The sequence below is a fragment of the Suncus etruscus genome, chromosome 20 (genome assembly GCF_024139225.1).
Source record: "Suncus etruscus isolate mSunEtr1 chromosome 20, mSunEtr1.pri.cur, whole genome shotgun sequence".
NCBI lineage: Eukaryota > Metazoa > Chordata > Mammalia > Eulipotyphla > Soricidae > Suncus > Suncus etruscus.
The window spans coordinates 19,378,203-19,398,131 of NC_064867.1; the positions used below are offsets into that span (position 1 = coordinate 19,378,203).

Here is a 19,929-nt window from a genome sequence, read left to right on the forward strand (position 1 = left end):
AGGAAGAAATAGACATTAAGAAAACAACCGCATTCACAATAATGCCACACAAACTCAAATATCTTGGAATCAACTTGACTAAAAATGTGAAAGACCTATACAAAGAAAACTATAAAACTCTGCTCCAAGAAATAAGAGAGGACACACGGAAATGGAAACACATACCCTGCTCATGGATTGGCAGGATTAACATCATCAAAATGGCAATACTCCCCAAGGTGTTATACAGATTCAACGCTATCCCTCTAAAGATACCCATGACATTCTTCAAAGAGGTAGATCAGGCACTTTTGAAATTTGTTTGGAACAATAAACACCCTAGAATAGCTAAAGCAATCATTGGGAAAAAGAATATGGGAGGAATTACTTTCCCCAACTTTAAACTTTACTACAAAGCAATAGTTATCAAAACAGCATGGTATTGGAATAAGGACAGACCCTCAGATCAGTGGAATAGGCTTGAATACTCAGAAAATGTTCCCCAGACATACAATCACCTAATTTTTGATAAAGGAGCAGGAAATCCTAAATGGAGCAAGGAAAGCCTCTTCAACAAGTGGTGTTGGCACAACAGGCTAGCCACTTGCAAAAAATTGAACTTAGACCCCCAGCTAACATCATGTACGAAGGTAAAATCCAAATGGATTAAAGACCTCGATATCCGACCCCAAACCATAAGATATATAGAACAACACATAGGCAAAACTCTCCAGGACATTGAGACTTCAGACATCTTCAAGGAGGAAACTGCACTCTCCAAGCAAGTGAAAACAGAGATTAACAGATGGGAATATATTAAGTTGAGAAGCTTCTGCACCTCAAAGGAAATAGTGCCCAAGATACAAGAGCCACCCACTGAGTGGGAGAATCTATTCACCCAATACCCATCAGACAAAGGGCTAATCTCCAAAATATACAAGGCACTGACAGAAATTTACAAGAAAAAAACATCTAATCCCATCAAAAAATGGGGAGAAGAAATGAACAGACACTTTGACAAAGAAGAAATACAAATGGCCAAAAGACACATGAAGAAATGCTCCACATCACTAATCATTAGAGAGATGCAAATCAAAACAACAATGAGATACCACCTCACACCACAGAGAATGGCACACATCACAAAGAATGAGAACACACAGTGCTGGCGGGGATGTGGAGAGAAAGGAACCCTTATCCACTGCTGGTGGGAATGCCGTCTAGTTCAACCTTTATGGAAAGCAATATGGAGATTCCTCCAAAAACTGGAAATCGAGCTCCCATACGATCCAGCTATACCACTCCTAGGAATATACCCTAAGAACACAAAAATACAATACAAAAATCCCTTCCTTACACCTATATTCATTGCAGCACTATTTACCATAGCAAGACTCTGGAAACAACCAAGATGCCCTTCAACAGACGAATGGCTAAAGAAACTGTGGTACATATACACAATGGAATATTATGCAGCTGTCAGGAGGGATGAAGTCATGAAGTTTTCCTATACATGGATGTACACAGAATCTATTATGCTGAGTGAAATAAGTCAGAGAGCGAGAGAAAAACGCAGAATGGTCTCACTCATCTATGGGTTTTAAGAAAAATGAAAGACATTCTTGCAATAATAAATTTCAGACACAAAAGAGAAAAGAGCTGGAAGTTCCAGCTCACCTCAGGAAGCTCACCACAAAGAGTGATGAGTTTAGTTAGAGAAATAACTACATTTTGAACTGTCCTAATATTGAGAATGTATGAGGGAAATGTAGAGCCTGTTTAGGGTACAGGCGGGGGTTGGGTGGGGAGGAGGGAGATTTGGGACTTGGGTGATGGGAATGTTGCACTGGTGATGTGTGGTGTTCCTTTTATGACTGAAACCCAAACACAATCATGTATGTAATCAAGGTGTTTAAATAAATTAAAAAAAAAAGAAATCATCGGGCCGGGAAGGTGGCGCTGGAGATAAGGTGTCTGCCTTGTAAGCGCTACCAAGGAACGGACCGCGGTTCGATCCCCCGGTGTCCCATATGGTCCCCCCAAGCCAGGGGCGATTTCTGAGCACATAGCCAGGAGTAACCCCTGAGCGTCAAACGGGTGTGGCCCAAAAACCAAAAAAAAAAAAAAAAAAAAAAAAAAAAGAAATCAAAATTTTCATTCATTGTATTTTGTGAATGATTTGGAAACTGTTATTATAGCATGTGACACTTGGAGATTTTTTTTCTCTCTGAAATATTTTGGAACTGGGAAACTGAAAAATGTTGGTTTCTTCTATCTGCCAACTTTTCACAGACATATCACCTCCACTTTAGAGTAACTAACAAAAACAATTAGTTGATAGCAGCTGTTATATATCTAACTATCATCTCTAGATTATAGTTTTGTTTGTCAGCCCTATTGATTTTAGGAACCAAGCCTCCAACATGACCACACACAAAAGGATATTGTTGGAGTAACTTGAACATCCATTGAGCATCCAGAGACAATATAATACAAAGTTTAAGACACAAGCCTTTCATATGGCCAACCACATTTTAAATCTATAATTACTTGTTCCTCCTAGAATTGCCAGGTAAGACCTAATGAGTACTGACCACTTTTGGAGTAAGACTCAGGTAATCTCATGTACACAACCAACAAGGATTGAGTGGCACCATATACTTGGGACTTTGCATTGAATTCCGGGTTAGTATTGTAAAGAATTTCCGGAAGTGTTCTCTAGCCATATTCGTAGTAACTTATATATGATTTTTATATGGAGAGGATTTTGTCTGGAGAACCCTGTCTTCAAAAGAGGACATCACCGGAATGTTAAGTTATACACCATTTCACATAACTGATAAAGCACATTAAAGTTTCTATCCTAGAAGGAGTACCTTATGAATTCTTCCTTTTTTTCTTTGATTTTTTTTTTTCACTTTTTGGTTTTGAGACCACAATGAGAAGTGCTTGGAGGTTACTCCTGGCTCTATATTCAGAGATGACTACTGGTAGGGCTCAGGGAACCATAAGGAAATCATGCCTGAATAGTTGATTTGCAAGGCAAATGCCTTAGCAAGTGTATATAACTTGTGCTGAATATATTTTTCTTAAAAGCAGTTTGCAAACTTATATGACCTTCCACTCAATCCCTTTTTAGACAAAAATCACTCACACCACCTGAACATATACATTCTCTAAGTGATAAAACAGAAACTATCCCTATCCCCAATTCTTCTAAGTTTATCACCACCTATCTGGATATATTCAATATAGGGTGTAATATTACTTACTTTGAAAATACTGTTCCAAAGAGTAACTGTGGGCACATTATCTGGGAAATAGAAAAGTAAGGTTAGCATTAGCTATTTCCCTTTAAGATTTTGCTTTCAGTGGGAGGACTTCAGTCAAGGTACGTTACCAGAGTCTGAAACTTTATGGAAATAAGCATTGTGTGGGAGTTCAAGCATCATATTTCTGAAATACCTTTTCAAAAGTGGTGACCTCACAACTCACAGAACTCAGAGAAGGTTTAGATTCATATAGGCTTGTAATTTAGAAATGTTCTGGTATGGAGAAGAACAGGGTTAATCCTATAATGCTCAATTCAGAATGAAGACCTGAAATCTTGGGTCCTGAAGCATTTAGGTTCACTAGGGCCACTTCTTATCATGCGAGGGACCATGCAAAGCCACAGATCAAGCTTAGGAATTAATACTCACGCTTCATCCCTTGGAATCTTATCTTAGTCTTTAATTTGGGATTTTTAACATAGTGGCTTGTGGTACATGGAATCTTCAATAATATAGAGTGAAATATGGAATCTTCAATAATATAGAGCGGAATGTGGAATCTTCAATAATATAATATAAAGTAATATAGCATCATAAAATACATGCTTGCATATATTGGGCCGCAGAGATAGCACAGAGTTAAGGTGTTTGCCTTGCATGCAGCCAACACAGGATGGACCCTGGTTCAATTCCCTTGCATCCCATATGGTTCCCCAAGCCTGCCAGGAGTAATTTCTGAGCGCAGAGCTGGGAGTAACCCCTGAGCCCTGCTGGGTGTAACCAACAACAAAATATATATGTGTGTATATATATTTTATATAATAATTTTGTATATGAATGAGGAACAATATTGGGCTATTATCAGTACACACATATAGATAGATAGATAGATAGATAGATAGATAGATAGATAGATAGATAGATAGATAGATAGATAGATAGATAGATAGATAGATAGATAGATAGATAGATAGATAGATAGATGATAGATAGATGATTGATAGATAGATGGATGGATGGATGGATGGATGGATGGATGGATGGATGGATGGATGGATAGATGATAGATAGATAGATAGATAGATAGATAGATAGATAGATAGATAGATAGATAGATAGATAGATAAAACCCCACTCTGAGCCAAAAGAGTAAGACAAAATATAGGTATTTGCATTGTATGGAGTCTGAATTTTATCCCTGGCACCCCATATGGTCCAGCCAAGAACCCCTAGGAATAATTCTAAGTGCAGAGTCAATAGTAACCCCTGAGCATTGTGGTCAATTTTTTTAAATGCATAAAATATTAGGAATATGTTTTATTCTCAAACCAAATAATTATTTGCAATATTGAATATTTGTTGCACAGCACTGATAGAACAAAGAAACAGAAGCACAAAACCCAACCCACCTCAATTCCTTCTTTTTCCACTTAACTGCATCTATTTTTTTTTAACTCCCTGTCAAATCTCAAAGAAATGTGAACTCGTCTTTGGAAACTACTAAAGATAGTGAATCTCATAGTTTCTCATCTTTTGATAATTGAAAGAACAAACTTAGAATAAAGAAATGCACTTACTTTCATGACTTGATTTTTTTTTTGTTTGCTTTTTTTTTTTTTTTTGGCCACACTGGAAGTGCTCAGGTGTTAATCAGGATTCAATCTTGGTGGTATTTGGGGGACCAAATAGGCTTCAGGGGATCAAATCCCTGTATGCTACATGTGAGGCAAGAAATTTTCCAACAGTGCTAACTCATCAGCATTACTTTTTTTTTTTTTTTTTTTTGGAACAAGAGGTTATTTAAGAACTTCCAATTACCTTTTCTCTCTTCCTTTTTCTAATTGAGCATGAATGGGTGATTGGACAAGCATACCTAGCACACTTAATTTTTCTTAAAATGAATTTTTAAAGTATAGTGGTGGGAACACCAAACCACTTGGGCGAGTCTCAGTTCTGCTAATGAGAAAGTGAGTTTCTGAACCTGAAGGACGGAATACAGGGCCTTAGTCAAGGCATATATATGCCCTACTATTTGAGGCACATCTTGGCTTCATAAAGTTTAATTTTTGAGATGCTCTCATCAAACATGCATAATAAATAATGACCAGCTTCAATTACCTGAAAGGCAGTAGAAAATTATTTATAAAAAGTATATAGTTTAGGGCTGGAGAGATAGCATGAAGGTAAGGCATTTGCCTTGCATGCAGAAGGACAGTGGTTTGAATCCTGGCACCCCTTTTTGGCCCGAGTCTGCCAGGGGCGATTTCTAAGCATAAATTCAGGAGTAGCCTCTGAGCACTGCTGGGTGTGACCCAAAAACCAATAGATATATATAGTTTATTTTTACAGGGCCAAAGTCAATATAGCAGATAAGTGCATACTAGACTCAATCAACCCATATGATCAACCTACCATACTCCAGCTAGCATTTCTATGTCTATCCCTGGAGTCCAGGTAGGACAGTGGAGCCTCATTGCATCACAAGGATAACCTAAGTATCCCCAAATATCACAGGGCAGAGCATTATTGCATCCTGAGGATATGCATTAAACAATAGGCCAGCTGGCTAAAAGTCACTGGTGGGGCCCCTAAGTCTCTTGAGTGCTTACTAGAAGACTCTGTCCCCCAAATTAACATTTTTAGCAATTAAAAATAAATAGAACACATGTGTTTCTGAGCCAAACAGTTCAAGTCATTCATTTCTGGCAATCCTCGTGCAGGCAATTTTCCAAATTTCTCTTTACTGCAGTCTTTTCTCTCAAAAAAGAGCTGCAAAGGATTGCTATCTTCTAGGGGGTTATGGGACTTGAATTTATGGGAATTGAATTAACCTATTATTAATTGTTTAGTGCTTTTATAGTCATTGATTGTAATTGTTTATTCATTTTTCCTTTCAAAGTATTGAGTTTCTCTCTTTTCTCTTCTGGGAGTGGAAGCTTTCATTCCCTCTCCTTCCTCTCGAACTCTAGGGCTATCCCTAGGTGCCCCCCCCCCCCACAGAGGGCCAGCGAGGTGGGTCCTAGGAGGAGTTTAAAGGAGTTTGAAGTTTATGCCCCTGCACATAAAATATAGATAGTTTAGTAAGATATCATAGGGTTTAATCTATGTCGACAATATACAGATTGTCTATGTTGTATACTTTCTCCCACCCCCCTTGGTTCACCACCTTACAAGCTCATTTCTAGTTCTTTACTCCCTAACCCCCACCACCTATTACCCCACATTTAACCCTTTTTACCCTGAGTCTCTGTTTAGAGTTCATGTTAGAACCAAGTTACAGAGATTTTTGGATTTGTTCCCTTGGCCCCTGATGCACCAATAATACTTTGTGACATTATTCTTCTTTTGCATAGGCACATTAAAATGGAAAAATATTACATATGCAAACAAGTTCTTATATAATAGAGATAGAAACACAAATTTGGTAATGCAGTTGGGCCTTATACCCTGAATATTGGCATAATAACTTGGCTCAGGCCTCAGAAGAATGGGCATGAACCATGGATACCATCTATGGAAACAACCATAATTGTCTATAACATCACGAGGAAACAAACCTCTACCAAGGAAGATTCTACCACTGCACTGGCATTGACTTACTCCAAAGAGTGTTCTCTTAACACCCAGATGACTTATCAACAGCAACAACCTTCTTGCAGGGCAGGGCTCTCCACATCTAATGGTGAGGTGAAACTAGAGGACTCTCCACATCATCTTGACGTCGATGAAGAAAATGCATCTTTAACTTTAACTTACAGAACCTTTAACTTACAGGAACCTGACACCAACAACAGCTAATGTGCAAAAATATTTCATCTGGATCACAGAGAATGACTCAGGTCTTGAACAACCTAGTATGCCTGAGCCCATAGTAGGTCATATGCCAGAAAACTTCAGGAGTAAGGTCTCCTTGTATTTAGGCCAAGGTTATTTTCTTCCATTTCCCCATATTTTGCTGGGCCTATGCAAACAATTGACACTCTCACACCGTTATTATTGTATTTTTTTAACTCTTATCCTTAAAAAAATGCTTATAAACTTAAAGAAAAAAGTAACTGTAGTAAAAATGCCTGTCTCAAATACAGGCAGGAGATGGGAAGGAGGGGCGGGCATTGGTGGTAGGAATGTTGCACTGGTGAAGGGGGTTGTTCTGTTTATGAATGAAACTCAACTACAATCATGCTTGTAATAATGCGGCTTAAATAAAGAGTTTATATAAAAAATTGAGCTCCTGGGGCCGTAAAAATAGCATTGAGGTAAGGCGTTTGCCTTGCATGTAGAAGGTCAGTGGTTTGAATTCCGGCATCCCATATGGTTCCCTGAGCCTGCCAGGAGCAATTTCTGAGCATAGAGCCAGGAGTAACCCCTGAGCACTGCCGAGTGTGACCCAAAAACCAAACCAAAACCAAAAAAAAAAAAAAAAAAAAAAAGAAAGCAATAAAAAAAGCACACACACACACACACACACACACACAAATTGAGTTCTTAATTTATGCCAACTATGTTAGGATACAATCATTCCAATTATGTTAGAAAACAAAATGTTAGAGTACAATTATGAGCTAAGTAGATAAAGGGATACACTTCATTTTAGAGTTACCTTCATCCCAATTTAGAGTTCGTCATTTTCACACTTCATAAACTCTCTTTTCCTCACACTTCCTTTCTTGCTTTTTCTCTCTCTTGAAAACCTGATTTATTCCAATAGAATGGTAAGCAAACACTGGGTTTAGAATCAAGAAGTACAATGTCACGCTGTATTTTCTGCCCAAAGTTACTATATGTGTTAAGTAGTTTTATGAAAATCTGCAAACCAAGAGAAATATACAATGAAATCATTTCTTTTTTTTCTCATAATGATCCATCCCTATTTTTCAGATTATTTGTTGGCTGAATATAACTTTATTTTACTTATATATCAATTTATCTGATTTAATAAACTTATTTTTAGAACATTAGATTTACTTAAAAACATAGAAAATGAAGTTTCCATGTACTTTTATTAAACATCACCACACATTGCTGTGCTGCAAGTACTTTAACTAAGGAGTTAATATTGAAAAATAATTAGTACAGTCTATTTATTTTTTCACAAGTTTTTAATATTATTTTTCTTTTGACCCAGAATCCCTCTACTAGGACATCATCTTATCTTAATCTCCATGTCTCCTTAGAGTCCTCAAAATTGTGACTGATTCTGAGAATTTTTGAATTCTATATTTTTCTATGTTTAAAGAGGTGTTATGAGCTTGAGGGAAGAGGGTTACAGAGATATTTTTTTTCTCATCACTTCACATCAAGAGACTATGCACTGACCTGTGATGGACCTGGGCTCAATCCTTGGAATCCCATATGTACCCCAGCCTGCCAGGAATGATTTCTGAATGCAGAGACAGGAGTAACCCCTGAGCAGTGCTGGGTGTGGCCAAAAAAAAGAGAAAATATATAAGTTCTTCTTTTGTATATGTTTGTGTAAGAGTAAATGTCATTATCTATATAGAATACTTAACATTATTTTATTAAATTTATTTCCTAATAATAAACATGTATGTGCTTTCAAACAGTAATTTTCTGGATGCTGAGAGCAATGAATAATGTCTGGACAATTTTAAAGTAGACATTAAGTTTATGACATATCTAGGCTCTCAAAACATTTTCTATTACCTGAAATTTTAACATTGGCACTTTGGTATGCAGATAATGACTGAGCAGAAATGAACTCTACTTTGTTCAGGGAATAAATTTATTTTGATGGTAAAACAGTGTTAGATTAATTTTGTTTTGCCCCAGCCATGACAGACCAATTAGCAGCAAGATTTTTTAAAACATGGTTGGCAGATATTTTCCATGATACTGAAGATTTACTTGATGATTTAGCAGCTAAATATGTTATTAATTATCTATGAAGTGTTAAGCAAAATAAATAAGGTGTAGATTACATATTTTGTACAACACTTCTAAACAATAGTCCATTCTCTTTGATTGATATTTGGGAAAGAATCAATTACATTTAAATTCCCATGTATATAAGGATCAAATAGGCTATCCAAATTAAAAGTTATCCTGTAACTGCAATCAGCATTTGATTTAATGATCTAGCAAGACAGAAGTAAACATTTGTCATGAAAACAGTTCATTATAAGCAGATCACTGTCCTTTATAATTACTGGCCCATTCATTTTTTATAAAGTTTCCAATATGTCATTATAGAATGACATGGTAATTTATAGTATGAGAAACATTTCAATGGTATGTATAGTTGGAAAGGTTTTAAGTAGAAAGTTAGAAAGAACCAGGTAGCAAGGGCTTTTTCCACTCTGGAGAATATTTTGCTCTCTTGAATATCTCTCTCTTTCTCTCCATTCATACTTCTTTATGAAAATTTATTTTAATAAAAGTATTATGTTTAGATAAAAATGAGCGCAGGTGGTGGGAGAAGGGAAAGAGAAAAAAGCAAAATGGCTAAAAGAGATGAACTCGAGTGTAGAGCTCATTTGTAATTTATTCCTAAATATAAACATCATGGTAATTGGCATATTTGAAATTATAGCTGTATATATTGACATGAGTTAGAATACAATGTTTTACTTTGTAAGTTTTTCATTCAAATTAGAATCAGACTTTGAATCAGAGATTATCTATCAATCTAACTATCTTAATATAATTATCTAGATAGATATAAGTAGATTGATAAGATTGATAGGTTAAATAGATAGATAGATAGGTAGATAGATCCTACATTAGATCCAGTAGAAATAGTATTATCAACATTTTCATGATCATTAAACTTTTAAAATATTATGATATTTATGTAATTAGACCACTCTATTACTTTCTTATAAAAAAGGGTTTTTGAAATTTATATACTTATGTTATAGACTGAATACAGAGCATTCATTTAATAAATATGTCAGACTAGAATCCTTCTTACTGATACCATTATCATATTATCTTATTTATGTTTTTTATACTTGGTGTTAAATATGCATCTCTTTATAAATAGAGCAATAATTTCCTAAATTTTTTATCTGAGCAAAGCAATATGTAAACATAATTTTTTTAATTTTTTTGTGGCATGACAATATATAAAAGAACAAATAATTGGGGCCTGAGCAATAGGGCAGCGGTAAGGCATTTGCCTTGCATGAGGCTGACCTAGGACGGACTGCTGTTCGGTTCCCCGGTATCCCATATAGTCCCTCAAGCCAGGAGACATTTCTCAGTGCATAGCCAGGAGTAACCCCTGAGTGTTACTAGGTGTGGCCCCTCCCCCACCAATAAACCCAAATAATTATTGTTCAATTATAGAAACAAGTGTTAAATGAAAAAGAATAAAGAGATTGCAAATAAAAATACCTTAAATACATTTTTGTCATTTTACTTTATAAAAGTCATTTCTTTAGAAATATATGTTGGGGCTGGGAAGGTGGCGCTAGAGGTAAGGTGTCTGCCTTACAAGCGCTAGCCAAGGAAGGACGGCGGTTCGATCCCGGCGTCCCATATGGTCCCCCCAAGCCAGGGGTGATTTCTGAGCGCATAGCCAGGAGTAACCCCTGAGCGTCAAACGGGTGTGGCCCAAAAACCAAAAAAAAAAAGAAATATATGTTAACTGCAATACATTGTAAATGCTACATTAAGAAGGTCATATATCAGAGAAATGTGAGAATATATTTTACACATCACAGTAAAATTTTATATTGTTGTATATTTTTAAAAATTGTCTAAACACATTGTATCGCTGTACAAAATTATACATAGTCATCTATATAAGTGTTCTCCTGATGCCTAGCTGATAAACAGTTATTTGTCAGCTGCTTTTATGTTTATTAACACAATGTGATGCATTTCAAAAATAAGTAGAAAGATAATACTAGTCTTTTCCCTCTCCTCCCACCCCCATGCTATTTGGAATGCAGACAGTACCACAGGGACACCAGCAATATCGACGACGACAACTGTGGAAATTCGCAAAAGCAGTGTTATGACAACTGAGATCACCTCTAAAGTGGAAAAAAGTCCTACGACAGCCACTGGCAATAGCTCATGTCCTTCTACAGAGACTGAGGAAGAAAAGGCAAAACGACTCCTATACTGTTCCCTATGCAAGGTTGCTGTCAACTCTGCCTCACAGCTGGAGGCGCACAACAGTGGTGAGATGCAGTGATTTCTCTTCTGTCTCAACAGCTCTGCAATTATCTTTTTTTTTCTGAATAGATTAGATCTTTTGCAGCAGGGGACAAAGGGGTGGCAGAAAACTGGCAATTATTACATGGAATTCATTAAGCATTAAAAAATGAAAATGACAAGCAGGTGTCTTTTACAAGAGAGGGTTTTGATACCACGTTGTATATGTGTTTGCGTATTTTATTGAGCCTTGGGAGATAAAGTAAAAAATAATTCTAAAGTATAAGCTTTGCATTCATATATTTTTATGTTGTTATGTGTTCCTTAGATTTGCTCCTAAATAAAGTAGTTTTTTTAAATGTGTAACAAAATTGGTTACAAAATTTGACTGCATATTACTTGTGGGCCTTGCTATTTTAGTTTTTATGGCAAAGAAATATTGTTTGGGTGAAATCTGTATGACCTAGACAATTAAGTATAATGCATATTATGAATCCTCATTAAGATATGATTTCTACTTATACTGTTTTATTTATATTTTTGGCAAAATGGAGATTTGTTTATAATGAGAGCCCAGAAAAGAAGCAAAACTAATTAAGTGGCCATGATAATTCAAATGCAGTCCCCTCCACTTTAAACAGTACACTTTAATAGTAATAGAAAATGCCAAGGATAGTTTCCCAATATATTTTATATCATCTACCTATTCCCATTAATATGTCTACATTTGTTTTTTTAATATGTCTACATTTGTAAAATAGTATATATATATATTTAGATTTATGTTGATAGCTATATAATGTTATATGTGGATCTAAATAAAAACATTAAAACACTAATATATGTATACTCTTCTGGAGAATCTAATCAGTGATTGGCTCAAAATTGGCTTTTCCCTAAAAGACTGAGTTCATTTCCAGAACTCTGTCAGCAAATATAATAAAAATAAAAGAATCATTTGTGAACCATACTCTAAGTTAATGTCACAGCTTTAGGTTCATTGAGTCAGTGACCAATCACTGTGCTACAGCGGTTGGATTAGAGTATTGACTTCAAGACTCTAAGTGGGTAATTGCAGATGGAAAATAATTTCTTCAGCATGTATCTTTTTTCTTCTGCATACAACATCAATAGAGAAAGAGTAAGAAAGAAAAAGTAAGAAAGAGAGAGATTGAGTCTAGGAGTTTAGTAGTTGCGAAACACAGAAGCATCTAGCCCAATCAGAATCTATACTATGCAGATTTGCCTTATTTACTCATGCGAGTACATTCTACCTCAATACAAGTTAATTGGGGAACATAAATATCACTGGAAGTTCATTTAATTTTCAAGAATTCTTATCATTCTATATAAAGGTTGAAAAATGCATTCATTTGAGAAGGGATAAATTTTGACAGATAAACTTCGCCCTTTGATAAATAACTCGAGTTATTTATCAAAAAAGATTCATCCTTCCTGAATTCTTATCAGAAATATTCAATTTAGGAAGATAGAGAGATTACATATTTGTTTATATCACATGAGGTCATTTCTATTTTAATTTCATATTAGTCTTATTTCTGTGTGTCAAAATTTATATATGGAGCATTAAAAATATACATATCTGGGACCGGAACAATAGCACAGTGGCACAGTGGTAGAGTGTTTGTCTTGCATGCAGCTGATCCAGGAAGGACTTGGGTTCAGTCCCCATCATCCCATATGGTCCCAAGCCAAGAGCAATTTCTAAGCACATAGGTTACTTAGGAGTAACCCCTGAGCGTCACCAGGTATGGTCAAATAAAACAAACAAACAAACAAAAAAACAGAAAAATATACATATCTGTGTGTATATATAAATATGTATGTATATATGTAGTATATACATTTAGGTACTTTGGGAATTCACCCAGTGGTTCCAGAAAGCTATATATATTCAATATTTTGAGACATAGTGTGCTTTGAATGGTGCTGGTTAGAGGACATACATTGCCAGATATCAGCTATAGGGTTTCATACATGCAAAGTATATGGTTGACCTCTTTATCCATATCCCCAGGCTCTATTTTTGCATCTTTTAAATATTTATTTTTTTTCTTGAAAAAAAATTTTACATACTGCTAGGAACTCTTATTCTAAGCTATCGTGTTCAGAAAAAGAAAAAGAAAAACAAAACCCTCACAAGTATGGCTCAATCAGAGCTGAGTACTACCATAACCATTTTTTGGAATTCAAAGCAGTAAAATGTGATTAGTTCACTCACTTGAATTCCTTTACAGAAATGTTCTCTTCAAGACTTCAGCTTAATCAGGGAATTGTTACCACTTCTCTTCCTTCTAGCTATTGCTTGGGATTCCTTACCCTGGATTTCCTTTCCTATGTCAAAGATATTTTCCAGAGTTCACGTCATTGCTCATTTTAGGTCTCACTCTGATCTAACATTAGCCTAATGTCCTGAAAGTGGTGAGAGCAAAGGATAAAGAAAATCATGGAAGTAGTAAACAATCTTCCAACCACTTTGTTCATCTTCTCCCCGAATTTTTTTGGGTACAATCTGAGTATTGCTCAGGAGACCAGGATTACTCCAGGTCATTCAGATAAATGCTAGGACCTGGTGTTGTGGACCCTCCCAGGCTGTACCTATTGATGATCCCTCTCCCCTGTGCATCTTTATACTTCCCTTCAGAACTGTTTTTTTTTGTTGTTGTTGTTGTTGTTGTTTTGTTTTAGGGCTACACCCTGTGGTGCTCAGGGGTGATTTCTGGCTCTGTGCTCTGAAGTCACGCTCCTGACTGGCAAAGGGGACCATATGGGATGCCAGGTTTCGAACCAACATTGGACATAGGCCGGCCGCTTGCAAGCCAACAGCCCTACCGCTGTGCTATATCTCCAGCCCCCAGAACTGTTCTTGGAATAAACCATAAAAGTTCTTGGGGCCGGAGCGGTGGCACAAGAGGTAGGGCATTTGCTTTGCACATGACTGGCCTAGGGGGTACTGCATTCGATCCCCCAGCGTCCCATATAGTCCCTCAAGCCAGGAGCAATTTCTGAGTGCATAGTTAAGAGTAACCCCTGAGCATCACCAGGTGTAGCCCAAAAGCAAAACAAAACAAAACAAAACTTCTTTATCCACTCACTCTTCTTTAATGAATTGAAGGAGGCAAAAGATTCATCATTGGATTTGTGTTGTGTTTGAATTCCATCAGAAGCAAAATCTAAGTAAAAGGATTTGAGGATGGATCTTTTTTTAGAAAGTGCAATAGAAAAACAGGTTTAAGGAAAAGGAAAAGAGAAAGGAAGGTAGCCAATGTCAAGGGATATGCCCCTTCATCAGTTACAACATGGATAAGTGGGGACCACTCAACAAACCAAATGGGGTCTAGTTCACTCTCTAATGCACCATTTTAAACATAAAAACTTAAGAGTTATCACAGAGAATAAGAGAATTGAACTAACTTGAATTATGTTTCTTCATCTTTGCAATCACTGTGCTGTTATTATTTATTTATACTTTGTTGTTTACATTGGTAATTGTGTAGTACCACAGGGATTGAAATTCTGAACTAGCTAGTCTTTGTAAGCTCAAAGGATATTGAATTGTTATTAACCTTGCAACTAAACAATTGCTTGTAGCCAAATTCTCTCATGTATTTGGTGTTGACTAAATTGAGAGTTCTGAAAACTAATTTCCAAATAGCAAATAATGTTAAGTATAGGAGAAGTAAGCCAATGTGCTAATTAAATATGTTCTAAATCTAAATAATCATGGCATCAATTGTTTAGAATAGAGGCCAATAAAATACTTTTAGGTATTTGTCTTTTGTACCTGACATTAGATTTGCCAGTTTCTAGTGTTTGTGGAAAGCAAATTGTCTTTTTATAGTCTATTTAATTATTGTTTTCTAATTACCTTTAATATGTTTCTTATCACCTGCATTCAGAACAGAATGCATACATCACCCACTGGAAGTTCTCCACTGCCTGCATGAACACTTTATTCCACTACTCTGAGATAACTTGATGGTTTTTGGGTCACACCCGGCAGTGCTCAGGGGTTATTCCTGGCTCTGGGCTCAGAAATTGCTCCTGGCAGGCATGGGGGATCATATGGGATTCAAACTGATGACCTCCTGCATGAAAGGCAAATGCCTTACCTCCATGCTATCTCTCCGGCCCCTCTAAGATAACTTTAAATGACTTCTCTAGAAAACCCCCATAGAGACAGGGTTATGTATACCAGAGAACCAAATTTGAACATCAACTAAAATCAAAAGAAATCAGGTTATAGGCTAGGAAGCAGTATCCCTTGTATGAAAATTTTAATGTTCAGTGATTTATTTTTACCCTTAGAAGCACATTATTATCATTAAAAATGTTACCTGTAGTATTGAATGTAGAATTATGATTTTTACCATAGGATTCCAGTGAACTTTCACAACATTTATTTATTTTCTTATTTATTTATTTATTTATTTTTATATTTTGAACCACATACTCAGTGTTTGAGGTTTTGAATAGTGCTTGAGGGTCCAGTTCTGGGAATCAAATCTGAGCTTCCTGCATGTAAAGCATATGCTCAACCCTTTGACCTCTCTTCCTGGCCCCATATTTTCTTAAAATCTTGGAAATGCATTATTGGAAGAAGCAGGGAACACACACTTACTGGCTTACTCCTGGATCTGTGCCAAGAAATCACGCTGGGTGGTGTTCAAATGCAGACAATGGAACCAGGATCTTCTGCATACATATCAAGTAACTTAACCACTGTGTTATCTCTCAGTCCAAAGAAAATGCAATCTTATTACAATCACATTTGATGAGTACAAATTTATCAATAACAAACTGTGACATAGTACAGTATTTAACTAGAAATGATCAGAATCAATTTTTACTTTTAACCATAAATATTTTTATGTGAATCCAGGCAAGTCAATTGCCCTCTTTGAATCTCGGTTTCAATCTATCTCAATCTATGTCTCTAATGAGGTTTTATACCCACCACAACAATAATTTTTATAGCAGTATTATTTGTGTACGTAGAACATTCAAAATGTTAATTATGTTATTTCACTCAGTTTTTAGTATTTTCCACTAATGTGTGAACAAAGTTGCAATTAATTTACATATATATATTTCATAAAATTGAAATGCAGAATTTGAACTATTTCTGCTATAATATTTGCTTTTATATTCCTTTATATTGGGCCACATCTGGCAGCCCCCTAACTCTACACTCAGAAATTAATTCTGGCAGGCTTGGAAAACCATATGGCATGAAGCTGGGTCAACCTCCTGGAAGGCAAACGCCCTACATATTGTGCTATTGCTCAGGTCCCTACATTTTTTTTATTCAAAATTTGGGTCTAGTTCTAAAGTCTGACTAATTCTAATCTACACCTTCCCACTGCTTGAGTTCATAGGTCTATACAATATTTCCTTAGTCTTTGTTTGTTTGTTTTGGGTCACACCTGGCAGAGCTCAGTAGCTACTCCTGGCTCTATGCTTAGAAATGGCACCGACAGGCTCGGGGGACCTTATGGGATGCTGGGATTTGAACCACTGTCCTTCTGCATGCAAGGCAAATGCCTTACTGCTGTGCTATTTCTCTGGCCCCCTTAGTTTTTCTTAGTCACAGATGCAGGACTCATAAAATAATCTGAGTTTTTAAGTCATTGTAGGAGAGGACACAGTTATTTTATGAGGTCTGGAAATTTTTTTATCTTGTATGTTTTAGGTATAGAAATTTACAAAAGGTTTTCTTTTTTTTATTATTTTTGAAGAAATTTTCCTCAAATATCTAACATTTTGCTTTACTAATTTTGATAGTTTTTCTATATATAACTAAATTAAATACTTCTAAATGTAAGCCAGAGAGAGAGAGAGAATAGGAGGCCTGCATCTAACTGACTCTGGGTCAATCCCTGGCACCATAATTGATTCTTAGAGCAGGACCAGGAGCTATGCCTGAGTAGAGGTAGGATAAGTCCTGAGCACTGATGGGTGAGATTCTAAAACCAAAACTCAAACAAAAACAACAAAAGCTCCAAACTTCCAAATGTATATAGTTGATAATTGTTACTTGGGTTATTTTAGTTTTGTTTTATGTTTTCTTTTGGGGGGGGTTGTTTTGTTTTGTTTTTTGGTTTTTGGTCCAAACCCAGTGATGCTCAGGGTTTACTCCTGGCTATGTGCTCATAGCTCCTGGCTTGGTGGACCATGTGGGACTCAGGGGGATCGAACCAAGTTCAGTCCTAGATTAGTCGGTGCAAGGCAAATGCCCTACCACTTGTGCCACTCCTCAGGCCCCTGATTATTATTTGTTGATTAAATATAAAATATAAAGTCTAAAGTCCATATGTTAGTGAGGCCTCCCTTGGCATAGCACCTGTAGCCAGTGGGTCTGAAGATTGCAGCGTAACTGCGAAGAAATTAATTCATAAGCAGTCAGCTTGGTTTATTCTATGGCCCTATCTGCCATGTGCATTACCTCACATGGCTTCTATGCTAAGCTTTTTGCCTAGCCACTTCTTGCTTTTTTTGCTCAGGCTCTCCACCTTTATTTCTCTTCCCTTCCCTCCAGTTTGCCCCTAGGCAAACTCTCTGTATTCTTATTCAAAATCACCCACCCATTCCAGGTGTGGGCAGGTCTGACCATCCTGGAGGAATTAACATTTCAACAGAAGTTTAGGGCCTTGGGGGAAGGGATAATTTACAATTACTAATTTGTGATGTCACTTTTTGTTAATGCTTTATGTGGTCACTTTTGATAATTTTCACTAAACTCATTTCATCTTTTCTCTTCCTAGAAGTTGATCATTCCATCAATGAGTTTTTATAGAAAGGCCAATTATCAAAGGATGACATTAAATAAATGTTTTGATTCTTAAGGATTTCTAATACTATGTTTAAACATAAATAATGTTTATATGGCGTACTTAGCTAAAATATGCCAAGCACATGGAAATAGCATTAACAATCCTTAAAACAGAAATTCTTTTAAATGCTTCAGTAGTGCAGATAATTTTCTTTTGCACAATGAAGAGACATTGAGGCATAAATAATATAAATTATACTGTTGATAGAGACTAATTCTAATCTACAGTTTCCCACTGCTTGAGTTCCTAGGTCTTTACAATATTTCCTTAGTCATATATAATATATATATATAATTTATAGCATACATATTCATATATACTCATATATAATTCAATAGTTACTATTTACCTAGCTAGTGTTAATCAGGAACTGAGAATACTATTATACCAAAGCTCAGGCCTTGCCTTCAAGAAGCATGTTGCTGATTTGCATCTTTTTGCTTATATTATATATGTAATATTATATGTATATATAATATATTACATTATATATATCATATATAATATGGAAAGACTTTTTATATAAAGGGATATGCCAGTTGTATTATATACAAACTTTATTTAAGAGAGTCAACTATCATCAGTGTTCATGAATTTGTTATTAGGAAATGTTTAAGTTTATCTGCCACTCCTATCATCATTTTCCAGACTTCATCTTGATGGGAAACAGACTATCACAGATTTGTTGTGGCATTTTATTTAAACTTTCTACAAATGATTTAAAAAGTAAAATTTAGCTTTTATTCATCTTTCTTCATCCACATGCCCAGGCAGTGCGTATTTGAAACTACCCATTAGAATTATATGATAATAGACTAACAATTGCACCCAGATTGATATTTAAATTTAAAATCAGCTTCAAATTAATTTCTCAGTCACCATAGTTTAGTTGCAAGTATTCAAGAGCTACATGTACTAAAAACTTCAATCTGAACAAATGGAGAAGATTTTCATCACAATAGAGACTTCTATCCTAGCATTGGGATTATATGTATTTCATGAAAAATGTCTGAGAATTATGGTCTGTGATTTTGGAGAGTTGCTATATTACCTAATTAAAAAGAATTTTTATGTACTTATGAGAAGTTAGAGTATAGTCATTTCAAAATGATGACATCACACTGGTTAACAATCAAGATTGACCTCAGAGTTGGGGGGGGGGCGTCACACCCAGCAGCGCTCAGGGTTTACTACTCTTTTTTTTTTTTTGGTTTTTGGATCACACCCGGAGGTGCTCAGGGTTACTCCTGGCTGTCTGCTCAGAAATAGCTCCTGGCAGGCACGGGGGACCATATGGGATGCCAGGGATTGAACCAATGTCTTTCTGAATGCAAGACAAATGCCTTACCTCCACGCTATCTCTCTGGCCCCAAGATGCATATTCTTACTGTGTATCTTGATAGGATCATTACTGATAAGAGTGATTTCCTTTGCATACCAAGTAGAATGCCAATCCAATGTTCTTTTATGACTCAAACCTATGAGAAGATTATTGGTATTTAGACCAATTCTAGAAATTTTGACATTAAAATGAAACTTTACTGAAAATGTGTATCAAAGTTAAAAAGTGGCCAGCCTTTTAAAAATTTTACTTTTACCATCTAATTCTGTTTTCAGTGAAGAGCAAGTGTCATTTTTATAATAAAAATTTTAAAAGAAAAAGTTTGCAAAATGGTAAGGGAGACTATGGCTTTTATAAA

The 19,929-nt window shown here is 36.0% G+C and overlaps 1 protein-coding gene across 2 annotated transcripts in view; it reads left to right on the forward strand.

The window, feature by feature from the left end:
* Positions 1-19,929, forward strand: part of ZNF385D (zinc finger protein 385D) — a 376,013-nt gene that overhangs the window by 342,350 nt on the left and 13,734 nt on the right. For both annotated transcript variants that reach the window (XM_049766069.1, XM_049766068.1), the window contains exon 5: positions 11,168-11,401. In XM_049766069.1, the coding sequence (XP_049622026.1) occupies positions 11,168-11,401 (234 nt within the window). The remainder of the gene's footprint in view (positions 1-11,167; positions 11,402-19,929) is intronic.